Source organism: Chenopodium album, chromosome 20 (assembly GCF_948465745.1).
Source record: "Chenopodium album chromosome 20, dcCheAlbu1.1, whole genome shotgun sequence".
NCBI classification, from domain to species: Eukaryota; Viridiplantae; Streptophyta; class Magnoliopsida; order Caryophyllales; family Amaranthaceae; genus Chenopodium; species Chenopodium album.
In genome coordinates, this window is record NC_137853.1 from 16,863,317 (window position 1) to 16,886,583 (window position 23,267).

General features: G+C 32.9%; 2 protein-coding genes across 11 annotated transcripts in view; both read right to left on the minus strand.

Annotated features, from left to right (window-relative positions):
• Positions 1–4,308: 4,308 nt before the first annotated feature.
• LOC145598527 (peptidyl-prolyl cis-trans isomerase FKBP15-2-like) lies at positions 4,309–13,666 on the minus strand. 6 transcript variants are annotated; one of them, XM_081654898.1, is made up of 11 exons: positions 13,537–13,666; positions 12,840–12,955; positions 11,867–11,922; positions 10,947–11,009; positions 10,687–10,775; positions 9,567–9,671; positions 8,339–8,537; positions 8,175–8,248; positions 7,582–7,755; positions 4,761–4,864; positions 4,309–4,661 (listed from the first exon to the last, which is right to left on the minus strand). In XM_081654898.1, the coding sequence occupies exons 2-7, from the start codon at positions 12,882–12,884 to the stop codon at positions 8,512–8,514; spliced, it is 384 nt and encodes a 127-aa protein (XP_081511024.1). In that variant the 5' UTR covers positions 12,885–12,955; positions 13,537–13,666; the 3' UTR covers positions 4,309–4,661; positions 4,761–4,864; positions 7,582–7,755; positions 8,175–8,248; positions 8,339–8,511. The 6 variants fall into 6 exon arrangements, with proteins under 6 accessions (XP_081511024.1, XP_081511023.1, XP_081511027.1 ...); XM_081654897.1 differs by lacking the exon at positions 8,339–8,537; XM_081654901.1 differs by lacking the exons at positions 8,175–8,248; positions 8,339–8,537 and adding an exon at positions 12,594–12,664 and having other exon boundaries at positions 12,840–12,900; positions 13,537–13,614.
• A 2,831-nt stretch (positions 13,667–16,497) lies between these two features.
• Positions 16,498–23,267, minus strand: part of LOC145598324 (vacuolar sorting protein 18-like) — a 36,527-nt gene continuing 29,757 nt past the window's right edge. For all 5 annotated transcript variants that reach the window (XM_081654667.1, XM_081654663.1, XM_081654665.1 and 2 more), the window contains 5 exons: positions 22,485–22,712; positions 22,250–22,405; positions 21,712–21,873; positions 17,907–18,026; positions 16,498–16,962 (listed from right to left, as the gene is read on the minus strand). In XM_081654667.1, the coding sequence (XP_081510793.1) occupies positions 16,789–16,962; positions 17,907–18,026; positions 21,712–21,873; positions 22,250–22,405; positions 22,485–22,712 (840 nt within the window). In that variant the 3' untranslated portion in view covers positions 16,498–16,788. The remainder of the gene's footprint in view (positions 16,963–17,906; positions 18,027–21,711; positions 21,874–22,249; positions 22,406–22,484; positions 22,713–23,267) is intronic.

Consider the following 23,267-nt stretch of genomic DNA (forward strand, 5'->3'; position numbering starts at 1 on the left):
ACCTCTTGCTCTCCACTTGTCACTTGTTGTTTGTTTATTCATTTGGCTTTTAATTTGATTTTAGATTTAAATTTTGCCTTTTTACCAACTCTACTCTTTCAAGTTTGAGCTCCTAGTTAGAGCGAAGCACGCTACAAGGGTAATGGTTCTTTCTCTTTCTCTTTCTCTTTGTTAGTCATGTGATGAAGTTTTGATACATTTTTAGTTACTATAATATGTGTGCGGATTTGGGGCGGGTTTCATTTCGTGTGATGTTGGACATCACGAAAGCCAACACCTTTTTATAGATATCACTAAATATATACTTCAACATGTATTATATACAAGTATTAAGTTGGAGAAAATCCAAGTTTATGTTCTTGATAAACTAGTGGTGTGTTGGTAAACTCATGTGGCAAAGTGGAGGTGTATTGGTAAAATCCATGTATAATATGTTACAATAATGGCTTTTGTTTTCACCATTTCACAGAGATTCAAGAAGAGAGATGCATGAATGAAGATGTTGACAAACTCAAAATCTACCACATATGGTTAACCATTCCCTTCATTTATACATTTTAAGGGTTTCTTTGATTTATAGTCGTAGTTTCTCCATTGAAGCACCTTTCTTAGCTTGGTATATCTTCCACTGAAATATTAATCGAATTTCTCCATTGATACGACTTATGAGTTTTCTCTATTTATGGACAAACAATGGCCATGGGAGGGGAGGAGAAAGAAAGAAACAATTACAATTTATCTATTATTGAATTTGATTATGAGCTTTATGAGCTTAGTCCATCGTGAACGAGAGTAGAAGAGGAGAGAGAAAACTCAAAATGTTGTCCATGGGACGAAGAAGAGAGAAAGCTAGGAGGAAGAGGAAGTTAACATTAATAGTGTATTCAAGTAGGGGTGAAAGTTCGGTATTCGAGTTTGGATTTTGACCCAAACCGAATTAATTCGGTTTCAAATTTTTCAAACTGAAATCGAACTGAATTAAATCTTAAACCGAACCAATCCAAACCGAAATTTAATAATCTAATTTGGTTCCGAACCGAAAACCAAATTTTTGAGGTTTTTTCCCTGATTGTTGAAAAACTTAATTTCAAAAAAAAAACCAAATTTATAAATAATAGATCTACAAAAGTATAGTTAAAAAAAGAACACAACTATAATAATTAATAAATTATATGGATTACAACACTAAAATTTACAAGAATATTATAACTTCGGTGAGAGATCATGATAAGCTCGTACTTCCGAATCGACCATAGTCCATGTATATTTCCAATTTTCTTTTCGTTCTAAGCTGCTACTATTATTCTTTACGAAAAGTACCAAAAATTTCCTTTTTCAAATTTAGGTATTGTGGACACCCAATTGTGTCTCCCCAAAACCAAACCTAGTGATGAGTATCTTTCACGTCAAATGATAATCGGATGAAGTGAAAGTGTGAAAGGTCTAGTGTTGCGGTTATTTTTATTAAAAAAAAAAACCTTCTTTATGTTTTTAAAAATTTACTCTATTTATATAACGTCCAGTCCAATTTAATTTAGTCTATGATATGGGTCTCCAATAATAGTGTAGTTGGATGGAGATTGAAAAGACCTTTCCAACGATATATTATAAGCCCAATTCCGATGAATAATGAGGAAGTTATGGCAAAAATACTAAATTGGGCCCGATTTGGTTCTTATATGCTGCCCAATGATCTAGAGGTTGGCCTATTATTAATTATTATTCCTAAAGCAATTAGGATTGATTATAGTCTTCTAGAATTATCTAGAAGGTTCTCTTAAATCCTAATGGAGTTAGGATTGATAATTATATTTTAAGATTTTTACTTCGAATAAAATAAGTGTTTTTATACGATTTTAACTTTAAAACATGGATTTTACAACTTAATCATATTAAGAAGTGGATTCCGCGTGATTTTGTAAAACCGACGCTTGGCGCTGGGGTCCGCCGCTTGGCGCTGGCACTGTCGTCTGGCGACGGGACGTGTTTTATTCTGAATGGAACTCGATCTCTTTTCTATCGGTTTCCGGACTATTTTCTTATAAATTCGGTCCTATACTTCCGTTTTGAAATCACCCAGAATTCTCTAATTCTCTCTTATCTCTCTCTAAGCTAAAGCTTATTCTTTTCTTATTCTTTTTCGAAGCCTACCCTTTTCAAAAACACCATATCGCATTCAAAAGATCTAGACACACCTAGTCAAGTTCGAAGTTGCCTTCGCCCTAGATGTGAAAGGTTAATACTTTTCTGAGGGTTTGGACTCCAAATCCAGTCTAAACGTTTTAAATCTTTCTTTCAATTACTTAATTAATTATTTGGTTTATTACTTTATTGAAGTTTACTGACACGTGTATTTTGTTATTAGAAAGAGATACGAGGCATCAAAGTAAGTAATTTGATTACTTAATTATTCTTTTGATATAGGAATCAGGTTTAGATTATTTTGTTAATTCCTAGTATCATGTTTAGGGTATTAACTAATATTTCTAACATCACGTATGTTCCTAGTATCGTGTTTAGGGTGCTTCCTATTCTTTCTAATATCATGTTAGGGCTAAAGCTTTGATCTTTCATGCTTAGTGACATGCTAGGATTTGTTATTAATCATGTTAGTATCATACCTAGGTTCTTGCTATTATGATTAAGCTTTATTGAGATTATTATTGTAACACCCCCAAAATTCGAGTCTTTTAAAAACAATAAGAGTAACCTTTAACTTTCAAACAGAACCATCGAACCCTGGGAGCGTTACTGCTACACTTATTTTTTGTAGAAAATAAATGCAAAGCAAAATGAATTAATATATAAATAAACTAAGTGGTCTAATTGGTGGAAAATAAAATAGTCATTACATCAAAACTGCAAATTATTTTTGAAAACAATAGTTAAAAGGAAATAATTAAACTCGGAAATAAACTAAATTGTCTTAGCTACGTGATTATTCTAGCGTCTCCTCACACGTAACCGAGTACCCTCTTACCAACCTGGCAAAATAAATCAAAAACAAGAAAAGAGAGAAAACTCCCAAAAATCAGATAAACTGAGTAATTCCAACTCCATCCCGTAAAATAAATAATATTAGTTCAAAAACACTTTATACATAATATAATCTTGTGAACATAATAATAGTCAACCAAGTTCAAATTGTCACATAGCATATTACTTTATTTAAGAAAGGAAAAGAGAACGCCAGTAAGCCGGGACTAGTCTCTGTCAGCAAATATACAATAAACAGAATGTCCCTATAGTGTGCACACCCCTCACTGATACCCAGTGATCAGGAGGAAGACTAACAACAATATACAATAATGTAAACCAACTAGTAGTAACCATAACTACTAGTGGGCAACCTTGTTCTTCACCCTTTCGGGTTTCATTTCTACACAAGTATTGCACAAATCAATTTAATACCACGTATCAATACTTCAATTTCAGTATAATCTGAACATAGTCATCCTACATGAGATATAAACTAACAATCACATATAATCAATCAAACAATTCCCAAGATCTTATTTATTTTCTCAAAACTCATACGATATCAAATAGTCAAATTTTTCGAAAATAGAAAACTAGTAAATAATTTGATTCCATAAGGTCATACGATAGCACACGTCCAGCGTTTATTTTTGTTGCTGTAATTATTGGCTTAATTAGATATAATTAAAGCATGGTCTTAATTTTATTCATTTATACTACGTATTATTTAATAAATATATTTCCTTTTATTGACATGATTGGTGTGATTTTGTAGGCTTTTGATTAATATGCTTAAAGCTTGTTGTAATTATTGCTAAGTTTACGAACTAATACAGCTTAGTTAACATGGTGTTGTCATTTTTAATATTGTTTTATTATTTCATAATAGTGATTTAATATTTTGTGGAGTTAGTATTGTTTAGTCTTAATATCACAAACTAATATTGCTTATAATTATTTAATAAAGATTATCACGTGCGATGGTTATTCTCAAATTTTGGTAAATAAACATGTATTGAAAAAAAGACTTTGAGATTAGGAAAGGAGAGGGGATGGTTTTTTGATAATGGGGTAGAATATCCCCTCCCCTTCTCCCACCTCAAAACTCAGTGAAAATTCAATTTTATCTTGTTTAAAATAAACACCCCTAAAGATTGTATTATTACAAAATAATCAAAATGTTGTATTATTAGAAAAAAATGGAACAAAGGTTGAATTATTTTTAGCAATATTTCAGTATACAAATTGAATCGTGTTTATCACAATCTAATAGAGTTATTATAATTGACATTTGGTTAATAATCATACTGACAAAAGTACCATGCAAACTGCTTTGAAAAAAATGTATTCAGACACATCATAAGTCATAGGAATCGCACAGGGCATTATAAAATTAGAAACCTAATCAAGCATTCTTAAAAGAAGTAAAGGTTACTAATCCTACCTAGTTTACAAATTAATTACATAAACTATTACATATGTGATATGTAATAGTAGTTCTCTAGTTGCAGAATAAATGGCTACAAGTTTTGCCTCTGAATCATCAATATATAGCCATTTGTAGCTAAGTTCTAGAGCAGTTAGCTACATCAACTTTTCTCGTGTCTACTTCTATGCATTCTTGTTCAAGCTCAAGTAACATTTTATCATTATCATAGTTGTTTCTGGCTTGCCAATATCATCTAGATAAAATAGTAGGCATAGAGAACAGAGTTAATCACCGATGATAACAAGATAAAAATAACATCCTAACCTTGAAGAGCAATTAACTTGTATCATACCTGAAGTTCATACAAAAGAGACCCACAAGTAGTTTTTTGCTTCTAAAAGAGGATAATTCTGAACGTAATATTAAGAGATATTTTTAACCACCACATGTATCAACCTGCACAAAAGTAAAGGAACTCCAATTTAGTAATTGTACCAAAACTAAAGTCTAATGTAATGAACCTAGGTGCATAATATACAAGCACCATAATACTATGATTCAGACACTAAATAGTGCAACCAAACCCAACATTAACTACACAAATTCCATAAGAGAAACTACTTCAAAGAGCTCTAAATTTGCTTCAATAAGCTTAAATTACTAAGGCCTGACTACTGATATGAGTCCTGATTTGCCCAATAATGCAATAAGCCTGCACCATGACACCACAACCAATAAAGTAAAACAAATGTACAATAATATAAACTTGAATCTATAAGAGGAATGTAATGCCGTTGATGTATACAAGAAGCTACTCAAACAATGACATCTTTGACAGCATCTATGAACTAATATCAACTATAATTTATCAATCACTTTCTACTTATCTACCGTACCCATCATCATTAGAAATACCCAAGCCAAACCTATCATCACAAATATATATATATATATATATATATATATATATATATATATATATATATATATATATATATATATATATATATATATATATATCAAGCAAATATATATCAAGCAACATATATATATATACTTGTATTAACCAATAAAAAAATTACAAAAAAATAATAATAGAATACTAATTTCAGGTGAGGACGGAAAAACACAAATCTCACAATATTTCTAATCACAAGTAATTTAAAAGAAAGAAATATCATTGTTCTAAGCTTGAAAATGAAAAACATGTTAGTGCACAATTGCACATACACTGACAATTGAATATGCAGATTAGTTTAAAGTCTTATTGATAGAAATAAAAATGTCATGTGACCCTTAGAAAGTTAGAAATCCTTTTAGAACTCTCACTTTCTCTCAGAAATAGTTTCCCCTATAACCAACCTTCCTAACACCAGTCTTAGAAACCAAACTACTCTACATTGTACCATTACCACCGCCTTTTCCTTCTCTCATGCCTTCAAAAAAAAAAAAAAGATACTTTCTACAACAACCTAGCAGCAGCAACCTTAACCTCAATCTAAGCTTTCCTCTCCTCGTTTGTCTTGGTAGCCTCATGAATCTCATTCGGCCTCCTTGGCTCCTTGCTTTCAAATTACCCATCAAAAATTACTTCAAATCTAAAGGCTCATTACTCTCTCTCATATTTGTCCCTCTTTCTTGTCTCATATTCTCTTTCTTATCCCTCCCCCCCCCCCCCCAACCTTATTAATTCCTCTTCTTCCCTCCCTATCACTCTATTTTTACGGTTTGAATGATTTCCCCCAACCTTATTATCCCCTCTTTCTCCCTCCCTAAAACTGTATTTCACTGTTTGAATGATTTTTCCTAACCTTATTGTCCCCTTTCTCTCTCTCCCTATAACTCTATTTTTACGGTTTGAACGATTTTCCCAAAAGCCCCCATTGACCTTCTTTAGTAACTCTTTTGAAGGGTTTTATATTCCTTACCCTAAGCACACTCTTGATATGATCTCTTAAAAGTGATCTTTTTATCTTTTTCCCTCTCCTTTTATAAGCTTGCAAAGTTTACAACATATGAAAGTTCATGCTTGATTCAAGTCATTTGGATAATGCAGATAACACTTTTGAAATGGCTTTACAAAACATAGCAGATATCACTTCATGTTTACCTCTAAAAGCATATGAAAGTTCATGCTAGATTCAACAGTCATGTGGACAATGCATGAATCCCAACAAAATTGATCTAACACTATCAAATGGTGCAAAAATTAATTTACAGCAAATATTAACATAACATGCTACAGTCATTGCCCCAATACTATCAATACCAAACAAAATCACTAATTGATAACTACATTAATCTTATTTAACTTCATTGACCATGCATAGCAAAAAGTCATCATAGTTCAAGTGTGAATCACATCACATAAGATGTTTGAAAGTTCATAAAAGTAGTTTGAAACATTTCCATTAAAGTATACTTGTAGACAGATTCAAACCACGTTGATAAACTAAGTATTACTACTTCCAACTTTATCCATTACACAATTTGAATTAAGCCAATACCATCATGTATATGAGCAAGAAAGTCTTGGTATTTTATATCATATACACGACACCATAAACCATATATTGACAACCATTCCCCTTGAGAAAGAGCAAGAATTTTAAACACCAACATAATATTCTCTTGGAATTTTCATAGCTCCTAAAATTATATACTTTGACCAAATTGGTTGGATAAAATATATACGAAGTATGTGTGAATTTGACAGTTTTTTTTTTTTTTAAAAAAAAACATATCTTGGATGGATGGACGACATGAATAAGGCATATCAAGTTATCAACTGACGTGAACTAAACAAATTTACAGTTGGAGAAAGATTGGCATCAAAATAGGGCTCAAACAACAACACACAATAATTATTAGTACCATACCTTAACTCAACACAAGAAGTATATCAAAATTGAAAGTGTTTCTACGGACAAGTTTCAAGGTAGATTTTACATGGGTTGAGCAAAATGATACTACAGTAGTATGCAACATCCATATCACAGTTGAGCTTAACAATATCAGCCAGCTCAAAAACTAAAGATCACAATGCCTTTAAAAGAAAAATTATTAGAATTACAATGATCAAATTCAGACACTCAATTTCCACACAATTTAAGTGAAATTATTAGCAATATCGATTCAAAAAAACATGAGTAAAGGGGAAACAGAAAGCTAACCAAATCGTTGACAACAAGAGGATATGTCTCAAGAGAATTCCAAAAAACAGGAACAGGGACATCTACTTCCTATCAAAACTTCACCATCCACCTCATCCTTGACAAATTTGTCTCTAATTAGCCTCAACCTTTCTTTTTAGGAATTTTGTTTGGTGAATAGGTATCTTAGCCACCCTAGCAAAGGTAAGAATCAATAAAAAAAATAATTAAAAAAAATAAATTTAAAAATTTTAAAAAATACAAAAAAAATCAGTAGGAACTACACATTATAGCAGCATGATTGGCAATTTAGTAACAAGTAACAACAGATTTGCAAGTTGACCATGGTAAGATATTTAATTTCCAATTGCATTTTACCTTAATATTAGCCAATCTCACTAAGCTCACTCATTTGTACTGATTCAATGGCAATGGTCCTTATCATGTTAGATTTTTAGCATTTTGTCAGTTGCAATTACCTACGTTTATTACACCCTTTGTTATTGTTATTTCTTCCTATCTTTTTTAATTTAAAAGATCATGAAGTAAGTTTAGAAGCACACTAAAGTTTATAAAATAAATATCATTTTTTGAGTAGCAAAGCAAAGGATTACCTCGAATGTTAACCCTAACTTCTAGACTCGTGTGTGTCAAGGATGTACCCGGCTACTTTTGTACACGGATAAAACTGTAGCAGTCGATATTTAAATTAGAGGAACAATTAAAAATTAGTATTTGCTTAAAAAAACAGTTCAATGATGTGATAAGGTAACTATACTTCTCGGGATAAAAAATTGGCTAGTTATCAGGCATCATTTGAGTCTGCAGAGAATAGTTTGCATATTCGACCTCGAAAGTTCAATATCGAGAGCTTTTCCAAATGCCTAGTACAGCGGCCAGAGGAGGTGCGTAAAGCATAGCTTACTGTTGAGGAAGGGAAGACCAGAGTTGCTACAACTCAGTTGTATAAGGGCTAGCTGAAATTCAAGCAACTTTGCTTAAAGGATTTACATGTTATTTGCATATACCTATCCAAAATCCTACAAGTACAACAATCAAATTGATTCAAACTTCACTTATTCATTGACATATATAATTCCCGTTTTGTAAAACACTATCCCCAACCTCAGCTAAACAAGAGATGATAAAACTAATAGCAAATTTTCACCCAAATTTAAACATAGGTCACTAATTGTCAATACTATTGACTATATAAGCAACAAATCTGAACTAACTCAAGCATCACTAACTCTCTCCTATTACAACTATAAATTAGTCATAACACACTAAGCTCATATCTGCCTTAGTTATTTGATTAAATTACGTGCTCTTGGAATTATAATATTTCCTCCTTGTCCCTCCTTTACTCACTTGCCTTTCATAATTATGAGAAAATCAAAAGGATCCTATTAGAGTTAAGTCTCTCTTCCTCGTTCACATTCAAAACGGTCTCTTAAGGTACTTCCCAATTCTCCCTCGTCTCCTCCTAACTCAAGCATCACTACCTCTCTCCTATTATAACTATAAATTAGTCATAACCCCTATTATAACTATAAATTAGTCATAACACACTAAACTCATACCTGCCTTAGTTATTTGTTTAAATTACGTGCTCCTGGAATTATAATATTTCCTCTTTGCCTCTCCTTTACTCACTCGCCTTTCATGGTTATGAGAAGATTAAAAGGATCCTAAAAGAGTTGTCTATCTTCCTCATTTACTTTTAAAATGTTCTCTCAAGGTACTTTCCAATTCTCCCTTAGCTCCTCCTACTCTTTTTCTTACCCCATATTCTCTCCCTCTCACTTTTCCATATTAATGGTGGCAAATTTATTTTATTTACAAGTATAAGTAATACTTGTCTCAAGCCCTTACAAGCTTTTTCTCAAAACTATTACATGAGCTCTTGCTCGTTGTCACTGCACTTCTCATAAGCTATCCTAAACATATCTCTTTCACACCTTGAGTAATTATAACCAATAGTTGAATAATTAAAAGAAGTGTACCTGGAATAGTTGGGGGAGATCCTTGTTCCCCATAACCGAGCTTTGCAGGTATTTTCAATTTCCTCTTCTCGCCCACACACATCCCCAGCAGTCCCTGGTCCCAACCTGCATTAACATAATTGTTAATACCAACTTAATCTTTGGTTCATAAAGAGTCAATATAAAGAACGATATAGCACATGAACACAGAAATAGGCAACAGGTTGACAATAATTTAAAAGTGATAATATTTTAGTTCGAAATTTCTACTGCCTCCTATTCCACAAGCTACAGTGACTGACCTATTTTACTTCTTATGAATAAGATTCAATTAAGCATTCATTAACCAAGAAAAAACAATAGCACAGAGACATAATATACGAAGGACAACCAACACAATATGACAGGAGTATCATGGTGTGGTAGTGTGGTACCATAAGGAATTTACTCCTTACCCATCCCTTTTTTCAAAAAATTGGTAGTGTGCAGACATGTGGATCATCATAACCAGAGAATGAAGAAACAATGAGGTACATGTTTTGACCTGATGCTATTAGCTTCTAGTGCATCTTCTTGTACGGAGTACCTATTTCTAAGTGAATTGCAGATCTAAGAAACAGTCCACAAGAATTATCAGTAGCGCCATATTGATTAGTGCAAATGTGCAAGTGCGTTAAAAGCACACTTCCTTTCATAGTTTACCTTGAATTCCCATTTCAAATAATGGTCACTTGGACTCATGATGTTTCAATTTAGACCACAGGAATACTTTTGAAAGTTGGCAGAAATTAATCTAAATTCTAAAATAACACCCAAGTTAATGCCTTGATGGTGTATTGACTGTATCAGTTTCATACTAATATTATCAACAATTGTATATTAACCACAAGATGTAAGAAGTGAATATTTCATAGAAGATATCAGGGGTATGAACAAAAACTCGGGCTATGTAAATTGTAGAGAGGAAGGCAGGTAGGTGAGCAGGAGCAATATTTTACATATAAACATAATTTAAAACTGTAAAATGGTTCTATCAGTAATAATCATCACATATCTTGGATTACTACAAATCTACAATCACTTTTGTTGTACTAAACAGTTAGAAACAAAACTGACATAAAATTAGCAAGTTTCAGGGTACCTTTGATCACTTGGCCACTACCAAGTTGAAACTCAATGGGGTCACCCCTTTCAAAGCTGGAATCGAAAACAGTCCCGTCTGTCTTGTCCCTGCCAAATGAGGTAACAAACAATAGATAGTGTCAATACACCATTCTTGAAGTTGTTTGTAGCTATCTCTACTTATGTTGTTGTAGTAATCTTCACAGGCTACTTTGAGCAGCAAATTTGATGAACTAATCAAAAATTTACAAATGTATAATAAGCAAGAAGAAGACTAACCCGATAGTGGACCTTGACTTTATCACCTTTGTGAGCCTTGGTCTCACAAGATGCTGGCTTGTACTGTAATAATCAAAGCAGACAGTAAGTTCCTACCCCATATATAAGAGCACATATGCAAGAATCAGAGTATTAGACCATATGGGGCACCAGATCACCAAGGGTTGGTGTATCCGATGCATATGTTGTTCGAGCCTATGAGCAAAAGTTAACAACAACCAATCTTAACAAAACAAAACACATTTGTACTACGACTACTACCTAGTTAAATCCAGCATTTCTAAATATAAATGCTCAAAACATCATCCGAAAACGGAAATAACAGATTAGTATACCAACAAAGCACATTGAACATAGCCTAACAGTCCTACTACTGCAGTAAAATTGAATTTTTTTTTACTGAAAAGAGAGAGAGAAAGACAATGCATACTTTCTGAATCAAAGGTTCAAGACTTGAGCTATTATGATAAACAATATAAAAGGCCAAAACAGCAATAACCCACATCATACAAAAACTTGAAGAAAAAAGGTGCAAAATTTTTAATTAAGCATATGATATTAGTAATCTAAATTCCTAAATGCAGGGAAAAATCCAACTTTGAGCTCCCGGCCTAATTGGCTAAGGTTCTTGCTCTTATCTCTTCTCAACTCCCAAGTAAATCATTCATACACTATCAATTTTAATTATTTATACTCAATAAAAATCAGTTTTATCAATAAAATGGTTATAAATCGTTATAATCAACAAAGATCATTTCATTTCAATCAATTCAATAAGAAGTAACAAACTCAGCATCATATTCCCAATAAAAATCGCAAACCCAACAACAAAATAATTACACCTTCAATTAAAGATCAGAAAATACTATGCATATGAGAATAATATACTCAAAATCAGAAAAACGAAAGAAAGATTATACCTTGACACCGATCTGTAATTCTTTGACATCATCAGACTTTTTAGCATAAGCTGTACCTGTACATTAATGGGGTTTATTGAGAATGTCAGATCTTATTCAATTGTTGTGAATCTAAGAACATACTCGCTCAAGTGAGAATAGATTAATATCCATTTTTTTATGTAAATCTAAAACTATACTACCACTTTTCATTAAGCACATTTATCAAAAATAAACTCCATATCACTTGCTCCCCTTATCGCCTTTTACTTCCCTTCCCCCCTACTGTTTTTATCACTCAAGTCTTTTATGGTTTTGCAAAAAAGTCTTCTAATATTGTTTATTGCTTTCTCATACTATAATTGACCTCCTCCAGTGTCCATAATTCTTGCTCCCATATTTCTCTTGCACCGTCACCATCACATTTTCCCAATCTCTCTAAACCTAAGAAAGAGCTCAAAATAAATCAGTCACTAAACCTAAGAAACAGCTCAAAATCAACTTCATCATTCTTACTCCTCATAAATGAATCTCTGTTATTCAGTTAAATTCTCTCCAACAACCTTAAGGTTCGACAAATTCGATGGCAAATCGGAGAGAGTAAGAGGTCCACTCTCTCTCCTAAACGTATAGTACTACATTCAAACAACAAAAACCACAACAAACCAACAATAGCTTAAACTTTAAATCCGTAAAACACACGCAAAAAAATATTTAAAAAAAAAAGTAAAAATGATTCAAATTAAACCTGAGATTTCAATGCCCAAAACTCAAACTAATGATGAAGCCATGGATCTCAAAACAAAAACCCGATGTATCCTGCCATAAAACCAAAACCCCGTAATCCAACATTTTAAAGAAAGTTATTGCAACTCATGAACTCACCCAATCGGACAAAAAAAAAATGAAAAAACTCAAACCCAAGTGAAATTGAAAATGTACATTAAATTTAAAATATATGATAATAATAATAATAGCAATAGCAGACACTTACCTCAAAGTCGCTTCGATGGAGGAAACCATCTTTGCATCCATTCATTCATGAATCCATTAATCTAAAATCGGAGCAACCATTTTAGCCCCAAAAAATTCAGAACTATAATTTTCGTCCTATAACCCAAAAAAAAAGAAACCAAAGAAATTCAATTAATTGGGATTGACAATCTGAACTCGTCCTAATTTTCGTAATTCAAAGATTGTATAATTCAAGTTTGGGGATAAATTCTTTGATTGTCAGAGCTTTAGTGAGTTTACTGCACAATTTCGATATGTCCATATGAGTTGGACTTCATGTTTCTTTGGGTACTTAATTAATTTGATGGAAGTGCACTTTCTGATAATATACATTAACCGACTACATTATTTAATTCCTAGCAAAAGGATTTTCAATGAATAATTGTCAGAGTATAAGTGCAATTAATTTACAAGGATAAAAATCCCACTACAAGGATGAATTGTTGAGATAAAGTGGCCTAGTATTTTGGTTGCGAGAAATTGAGTTGACTAAACTAAGATAAAGATACTGAACAAATCTAAATATCTACATGTAATATAAAGATGGAGGAAACCATCTTTGCATCCATTCATTCATGAATCCATTAATCTAAAATCGGAGCAACCATTTTAGCCCCAAAAAATTCAGAATTATAATTTTTATATACCCAAAAACAAACCAAATTCAATAACCATACCTCAATTTCAATGGAGGAGAGAAAACTCAGATTATGCTTCAATGGAAAAATCAGATATGAAATGAAAATTAATGGAGTACGCATCTTAATGGAGGAGAAGGGACTGAAAGAGAGGGAGGAGTGAGAAAAGAAAATAAAATGTAAAAGTAGAATGAGTGGAGATGAGGGAAAAGGGGAAAAAGTAATATGCTGACTCATTAAATGAAACCAAATTGCAATGAAATGAGAATTTCAAGCTAGCAAAATTTCATTCAAGGCAATTTTGTCCAATTGTACAGTAAAAATTATGGACTTTAGACTCATATCACTATTCCCCATGATGTTGACCAATTTTTGAAGGTTTCCACTTTTGAATGGGTTAAGATATAGTTACATAAGCACGTAGTTGGCACACATTATTTCAAAATAATTTCTTAACGGGATTCTAAAGATGATGGACATTGAAAATTACCTTGATTGTGCGTAAAAATTCAAGGTAATTAACCTCCGGAATGATCACCTAGTAGCCTCCGTCTACAAATAAACAAATGAATGCCTAAATTAGATAATTGTACGACTAATGGAAAAAAATTGAGAGTAAAATTGATTTGTCACCACCCATAGTCTAATCACCCCAAAAATAGACAACTAGATGAACTAATTGATGAGTTAAACGTGAGATATTATATCATCATCATAATCACCTACCAAACTTTCGAACCCAAGAGCCAGAACATCAAACACAAAGTCTAATTAAGCAGACCAAGGAGAAGATCGGTAAGTAATAAAATAAAGTAGATAGTAATGATCAATTATTAAACCAAACAATGAGGAAAGTGACGAGTTGCTTTCGAAGTCGGTATTTCGGCTTCATTTTTTTTTTTTTTTTTTTTTTTTTTTTTTTGGAAATCGTAATGACAGTAGAGAAATATGAAACATATATTTATAAATCAATCTTGAGAGTCTAGAAGGTTCATGGGATAGGATTAAAATTTAAAAAAATTTTAACTGATGAAATCAGCCTTTATCCACCTTTGCCATTTTTTTTCCAGTATTCAAAATCAGTTTTTGTACATCATCCAAAGTTAATTTTTTTTTTTAATAATAAATCCAAAAATATTAAATAATTAATATATTTAATATATTTAAAATAAATAATAAATTTAAAAGTTTCTGTTAGCAAAGAAAATTTTGGGGTATTACAATTATGATTATGATGATTGTTATGATTATTATTATGTTGCTTGATGTATATTGTTGTTATTGCTTGATCACGCCTTTTATGCAAGTTTAAAAGGAATTTGTACTTGAAATCACGCCTAATAAGATAATTAATAATTTGGTTTAGGCTAATATGATTTTAATTCAAGTGACCGGCAATAATAGATTTGTTTGTGCATTAATAATTATCAAACATAGACTAAACAGGTTTAGGGTTAACCTAATGATTGCATGTTAGTAAGAAAGCGCACATGAATACGAGCAGAATAAAGTAGAGGCCTATTTATAGGGCGAGTTCTTTCTCTTTTAGATTGAATTCGTACCCTCACCCCGAACACCATTCATGGTTTTAGACCTATTGGAGTTGGCGATCTCATGGATCATAAAGAGGTGTAACCTTCACCCTGTGAACGGTTTACATGTTCCTAAAACTTGTTGGCGACTCTTTTGCTCTCGTTTCTTTCCCTTTAGATGCCACTATGCATGCTTAAGTTTATGATCACAGTGGGGTTCAAGTTTGGGATAATGCTTGAAATATTCCTTACAGATATAAATTTTAAAATATTGCAACAGCAAAACAAAAACAATGAATGGGTACCAATAACCCCAGAAAAGTCATTCACAACTAAAACAATTTGGTTGAAATATGAGAAAGGAATGATGATATGAAAGAAAATTATGAAAGAGAATAGCTTGAATGAGAACTCAGAATATTAAATTTGAAAGGACATAAAGACTAGAGAAGAGAGAGAAGGAAGGCATGAAAGAAGGTCGGGTAGGGAGAGAAGCTGAGAAAGAAGGAAGAACGAGAGGAGAGAGTGAAGCGGTGATGAGTGAGAGGGGTGGCAGTTGAAAGGTTTTTAGGATTTAGGGTTTTTATTTTCTATTCATGTATATGGAAGACTAAGGCTGGTGTGCTATAAATTAGGCCTAACTTGTAATTAAATCAAGCCACACATATATCTCAAGCACATTTTGATTTAGTTTTGTTTTCGATTTTGAGAAGCCTAAAGTCGAATCCAAACCGAAAAACATGAAAATTTCAATCCAAACTGCACTAAAATTATAAAAAAAAAAAAAAAAATTCATTAGTTCGATTCGATTTTCAGTTTTTTATCCATTTTACTTTCACCCTTATATTCATTGAACAATAGGTCCAAATTTTCTTTTTCTTTCATTATTTAGTTAAAATTTTTTTTTAATAAGTTGACACATTGAGATAAACATAAAGTGTGTGTCTATGATATCAATAAGGACTGCCTCACAAAATTAATATTTAAAAGATATACTTTATTTTTTTTTACTTGACCCGCTTTGACTTTTATACTATTTACCATCCTTCCTTTGACTATATTTTATGAATTACATGTAAGTAAAAACATATTCATGTGAGATCTTGTTAAATTCGTCTGAATAAGTACTATCATAATATATAACTTTTATGTTAAATTCGTCTGAATAAGTACTATCATAATATATAATTTTTACATGTGAGAAATTAAAGCTATTAGTCGTTAAAGTTTTACATTGAAAAGGAATGTCTAAGACAAGGATTACAAGATCAATTATATTTTTCCCAATAAATCTCAAAATATGGTCAAATAACAAATGAATTATCTTGCAAGTCCTTGAGCCCTTGACAAGACGTTCCCATTTAATTTCCATCCCTTGAAAAAAGCATACATTCACAAAGATAAATTTTTTCTAGACATTCCCGCATAGAGGCTAAATGAAAAAGGTCAAAATTATGGCACTTAATCGAAGATGGAAGTCAAATTTATATACATATTCACAAATCCTCGTATATTAGTATAAACCGTCAAGACACTTAAAGAAGGCAATTTCACTTATACTACTACATTGTCTTCTTGGAGTGACCAAATGAAAGTATACATTTCACACAAATATAACCTTAGAGAGAAGATCAATAAATAACATTTCAAAAATGAAAAAATAAAGCTCAATACCAAGCAAGCATTTAACTTTGAGATTGAAACTTTAAAGCCTGATATTCACATAAACAAAAATTTGTACAAACATCATACATAGTGATTAAACAGACAACGAAATGCTCTTCTGGTTAGTGGGATTAAGCGGTTTTATCTCCCAAGAATTGACCTCATGTTCTTCTTCAGGGAGAATGAATGGCAAAGATATCTCCTGGATCATCAACTCACCACAAAACGGGCATTCGCTTGCAATTTCTTCATCCAATTGGGAGCGAATCTGCCCAAAGATCAATTACACATCAAATGACTGAATTTATAATCTGATAAAGCTCAATCCCGAATGAGTAAACAAAACGAATAACCCTAATATTTCCTTATTTCATAAACATATGAAGTGAAAAGCACAAGGAGACATAGTAGCTAGGATTATCTAGCCAGTAGCCCCAGGTACAAAAAAGAGAGCTAAATAAACTCAGCTCATCTTTCACATTCATGGCTATTTCGTAAAAAGCTTTACTAACCACATGAACAGTTTTGATGATATTTCAACTTCTTTCTAATGGAGCACCATGATCTTTGAACATTCTAGGCTACTTATATAAATTCTTGCTAACCACATAAACATTTTTGTTGCATATTTCAACTTCTTGCTGGAGCAGCATTTCAAATAAAAATACTAGTAATATTGGTAGAATAATAACTTAAGTTACTTAGAGACATGAGAATATGATGGCAAAGGGTAGCAAAATTTTGGTAAGAAACCACAGAAGTGTTACTAATATGAAGCCTGAAGCAGGATACAGTCAAACTATTGGATAGTAACAAAGCCTGGTAGCAGGAAATGCAAGAGGACATTTAGGTAATCCATATAAGTGCATAGAAAATTATACTGGTCAACTTTTTTTATGCATTCTATGCACTCACACATAAAGAAACTCACTAGAGATGGAAAGAAAATCATGAGAAGAAACGGCATCCTCACGATAGAAAGAATATCACAAAAATGCTAAGCATCCCCAAGATCCAATTAAGAATTAATTAAGAACTCCCAATTAAGTCCTCTTCCGAATTTTATTGCCAAAGTTAAACAGGCCTAAGGGCACTTTTAGCTTAAAAGCTAGGATCTGAAAAATCGACAGTTACAATAATGTATTTGAGTGAAGGTTTTAAAAAAAAAATAAAAAAATAATAAAGTAGCATATGTAGAGTGAAGAAATCAACCTTATCTACTTGGTTCATGCTGGCAACAGGTTCATGAACAGTTAGGCTGCCATCAGAATCTCTTCTTGTTTCACCACTCACCAAGGACAATTGCTTTTGTAGATCAAGTATATGCTCTGCCTGCAAATTGTTCCATTCAAGACATGGATATGTTAAATAGAAATAAAAATAACTGAAAAGTGCGGTAAAACAGCTAAACCACGATAAATGTTTGGGTAAACCCTCCAATACATGTTCATAAAGGTTCACATAAAACACTCAACCAGAACCCAAATTTTAACTGGCGAGCAAATGAAAACTCATAACATTCTCCGTTACAAATTTACAATGAGATATTGCCATTGAATTGCATTATGAAAAAGCATCAGCAGCTCAGCACACAGATACTATGTTACTCAAACTTGGCTAGGAATGTCAAACACAGCCATCATAAGAAAATTTTGCATCACTTACGGCAAAAATGTGTCAGAGTGTTGAGTATCATGAGTACTTGATATTTTGTACAAAACTGTTCCAATTGATATCACATACTCCTTCCTTTTAAATATAATCGTTACCACTTTGAATTTTGGTATTATTTACAAACTTCAATGACAATAGTTTGTGGTATATACACAAGGAGAAATAATCATGAGGGGTCTTGATAAATTCATCTGAAATGAATTTTCAAAATATCAACTTTATACTTCCTCCATTTTTAAATGCTCTCAACATAGCTTTGCGGCATGCACTTTGAGGTCAAGATTACATGATGTAAATAACTAAATTAATCAAAACAATTTTTAAGCGTGGTATTCAACCCTTCTGTGAGTGTTAATTGATTTTTTTGAAAAAATCATTCATTTACCTTCACTAATCACCTCCTAAACTGCGTGCTTAAATGTTGTGTTGCAAGTAAAAACAGAGGAAATATAATTTTACATCTAAATAACTAGAGATATTAATGCTCAATGTTTTACATTGACATGCGTGAAATGTTATAGTGTAAATGATATATTGGATAGAGAGAGTATGTGTAAAATAAAGTCAACTAAGAAGAAGTTGAAGAGAGGAAAGGAGATAACAAGAACAAATTGGCTACAAAAGACGGAAGGAAGTCAATATTCAAGATCCAATTCATTTCCAACACTAAGTTATATAAGTAGCGCTGATTATAAGTTAAGATTTCATTTGGATACATATCAATTTACCATGCCACCTCATATCTGTTAAGGGGGCGTTAGGTTTTAAAGAAGGACAGTGGGATAAAATAAAAAGGGATACGAGGGGAAAGGAAAGAAGTCCCAAATCTTTGATGTTTGTGTGAATATAAGGGAAATAGAAACCAAACTAACACAATCATGTTCTTTTATTCCACAACCACCACCACTGATTTCGAAAAAAACTTTGCCACCACCATCCCACACCCTTCAATCTTACCAACACCACCATTACACCATCAAGGGACCATTCCATCCTACCCTCTCTAGCAGCAGTAAACTTCTCTTATAGTCTTTTACTCCATTTTTAAAGTACATCTTTTACTATCTACCTCTCTTACACTAGGAATATTACAGCAATAAGTCTGAAGTGGGTGTTGATAATGGCTGTCTAGGTATTTGTGAGTAGAGGCTTGGCTTTTGAGGTTGTTAAAAGGGTTTTCACATGGATTTTGGAGGCAGTGGCTTGATTTTAATTGATGGTGGGTGCCTTTTTGTTGGATTTTGTTGCTAACGGCTGGTTTTGAGTGGGTCATTTTGAGTGGTGGATAGGTTTTCAAAGTGATAGGGTTGAGATGGGTTTGGTGGTGCTTGGGAGGATTATGTGTGTAGCCAAGGTTGGTAGTGTGAGTGGTTTAATGGTCACCGTTGGTGGTTAGGGCGGGTACATCCGGGTACCCGGTTGATTTCTTAGGAACCGAACCCAGAACCGGTCAAAACCGGTTCCTGAAATTTAGAAATGGAATTAAAACCGTGTTTAACTGGTTTCCAAATTTCTAGAACCGGTCTTCACCGGTTCCGGAAAGGCGGAAACTAGGTATCCGGTTGTTGTTATCTTGATAAATGCTCATATAGAATCGTCAAAAATCTCTTCATACTTGAAGTTTTTGGAGCAAAAACCTAAAGTCGGGTGAATCTAAAGAGGATGGATGCATTAACATTAAAATGACATGAGAAAAATAAAGACCCCTGTTATTCTTCGAACAGAAATTTGCTGCAAAAGTGCTAATGTTCTAAGTTTATGATTATGAAAAAGAAAAAAAAAAAAAAAAAAAAAAAAAAAAAAAAAAAAAAAAAAAAAAAAAAAAAAAAAAAAAAAAAAGGCCAGTTAAAGATCAAGATGGAGTAATGGAAATATCAAAGATTAATTTGAAGATAAAGATGCTGCAAAATAAACAGAATGTTGAGAGTAAAAGATTCTGGGAGATGTTTTAGACAGTGGAGGCATAAGAGACTAAGAGAGAGTGTAGATTCTTGTATTTTTTTAGAGAGATTTTACGGGGTTGGACTTAGAACTAAGTCAGAACTATGCTTTAGTTTTGTTAATAAAATAATTCCAACTTACCCAGTGCCAACCGAGTCCAAAGACTAAGGACCCGAAACCGGAATTGGTTCAAACTGAGTCCTTGTTTATGGAGCCGAAACCGGAATTGGTTCAAACTGAGTCCTTGTTTATGGAGCCGAAAATTCCGGGTCTGAACCCACCGGTTCCAAGCCGGTTCCAATTCCAAAACGGGTACCCTTAGTGAGAAATGGGTGTAGAAGACTTTGAGGGTAAGAAGAGGTTAAGGGTATGAATAAACAGAACTAGCAAATAACAATTAAATATCCAAAAACGCTTCCATAGTAATTTTCCTTCTACTGTGTAGTTTTTCCTCACCTAAGGTACTAATTTTTAGCATCTATCTAAGTTTCTATATTTCTTTTCTATGCCCATGTGATTGATGAGAGGTGATTAACTAAAACAATTAATGCCAGGACTTAGCTTAGGCCTAGCTTTCTTATATAGAATTTGATGCTTAAGAGTTTTATATAGAATTTGATACTTAAGAGTAAGCACTAAGCAAGAAATTCGTTTGACAATGCCAATAATACCCCGTTATTGCCACATTACATTTCCATTGCATATGGAATTCCACAATATCATTATTGACTGAAATATTAACAGAAAGATAATCCAAGGGGAAAGAAGGTCCCGAGGGGGGGTGTTTGGGTGGGTGAGAATCTTATCACAGAATTGACTTTGTAAAGAAAAATGTGGAATCAACAGCCAAGTCAATGCATAACACTCAAATATTATCATGCAAGCGTCCAGGAAATAACATTCTTTTACAAAATTGCCCATTCCAATTGTATGAGCAAAAGATATTTTTCACAATTCCTAATTCTATGTTGTTAATTTTTCCAGCCAAGAAAAAACTGAAATGGCTGTCTCGTAAAAACTCACACCAAAAACTACAACCCCCCCCCCCCCCCCCCCCCCGAGCCTATATTATACTAGCTCAGCACGAATCTCATACAAATTCCAGATTAGCTTCTTATAGAAAAATGTGTAGACCTATGAGCTGCCTATTATATAACGATATATGCCAAGTTCTCGCATCAAACAGCACATTCTATAGCACAAGGAATCACAATGTAATAAACAAACTCCATAAACATGTTTCAGTCCAAAGTCTTCATTTAATAACAGCTACTGCTGGGTTCTATGGGATTAGAGAGATATGAAATAGTAACAATTTCAACTTAACGGTTCAATCACATGCATATTAAGATTATTAACTATATCCACAATATGGAAAATAATTATTGTAAAACATACTTACTTTTTCAGGATCAGTGCACCGAGTGATATGAGCAATCAGGCATTGTGCATGAAAAGAATGACCACATGGAAAAACATAGAAAGGAGCCATAGGCCCAAGAGACGCATAGCCCCTTGAAATACCAAAATCTGCAGCTGTATTTAAGATTCTTCGTTGGCAAACCTAAAACCAAACAAGGTACACATGTATATATTTTTTAGTTAGCAGATGATTTCATAAATTTTCAAGCAGCAAAAACAATAACTATTAAAATGAAATCTAATGTATTCAATAATTTAACAGGTCAAAGATGCACACAAGGACAGATCAGCATCAATATGCAATTTTCACAACCTATTCAAACTGGTAAGAAAATTAACATGGTAAGCAAACCCATCCACCTCTCCTCCCCCCCCCCCCCCCCCCCCCAAACCAGAAAAAAAAATTAAAAAAAAAAAAAATCACCACCTTCATGACACACATTCACCCTTTTGGAAGGGGGCTGTACGGATATATAGTGCTTCTTAGAATATATTCAAATTATCAGAAAGAGATATACCCCACATTCCTCATCACGCTCAATGATTGCATATCTTTGAGCAAGGGCACCGATATCATTTCTAATGTTATCTGCTCCTTGTGTTGCATCATTCATCTCCTCCTTTAGTAGTTCAATTTGTTTATTGTAATCTTCCAGTGATGAGCAAATCGCCTCCTGCAGAACAATAGAGATTCATTTACTGGGTAAAAAAAATTGATCAATGACAGTATAATCAAGAAGCTCAATTGAATACCCTGAAATCATCGATTAAAGCAAAGTCTGGAAAAAAAGGTAATATATCCTCTATCTTCAGGAGGCCATCTGTTTCCTTGAGGAAAGCGATTGCTTTTCGGATATTCTCCCTCTTAGCCCCCTTTTCTTGCCCAACAACATGCTTTGCAATCATGAGCCAGAGTTTCTTCCTTAATTCTTCATCATCTTCAACCTTGTCAGCTTCAGCCATTGCAAGCTCTGGGTCAACCTTCAATACAAAACAATAACAGATTCATGAATATATTAACTCAGTTTTTGTAATAGCTTGGAGGGGCTATGTTTGCTGCTAACTGATATAGGAAATTTCAAACCCATTACTAGATCATGGCTAGCCCCCATCAGTCTTGTAAACTTCAATAAAATAGTAAATTAAATAGAATGAAAAAAAAAATCACAGAATTAATCAGTCATAAAGTTAGAAACCATTCTGTAATGGACTGATTTTCCAGGTTTATATTTCTGATTTAATAATAAAGTAGAAAAAGATTAAAGCTTGAATTTTGATTGATAATGGCAAAAGGTTTACAAAATGATAGGTTTAATAGCTTGAGGCTATCACTCTCAAAATAGCTTGATGCTATCACTATCTAACAATGGCTTGAGGCCATAACTCTCTAGGTTTTCCAACTTAAAATCTGCCTACCTTTTTCTTCCCCTTCCTCTATTTCTACTATGGATTATTAACCTAGTAAACTAATATTACTAGAATACCCATACTACCCCTCCTTAGGTTTGTCTATTACAGCATCCCATGTAAAAGGAG

What these genes read in the sequence shown, in the direction of transcription:
- LOC145598527 (XM_081654895.1), bottom strand. Translation starts at nt 12,884, where the DNA reads ATGAATGGATGCAAAGATGGTTTCCTCCATCGAAGCGACTTTGAG. An exon ending in AATTACAGATCGGTGTCAAG is followed by an intron (nt 11,010 to 11,866) that starts GTATAATCTTTC and finishes TGATTATTACAG; the next exon opens with TACAAGCCAGCATCTTGTGA. An exon ending in TAGTGGCCAAGTGATCAAAG is followed by an intron (nt 9,672 to 10,686) that starts GTACCCTGAAAC and finishes ATGTTAATGCAG; the next exon opens with GTTGGGACCAGGGACTGCTG.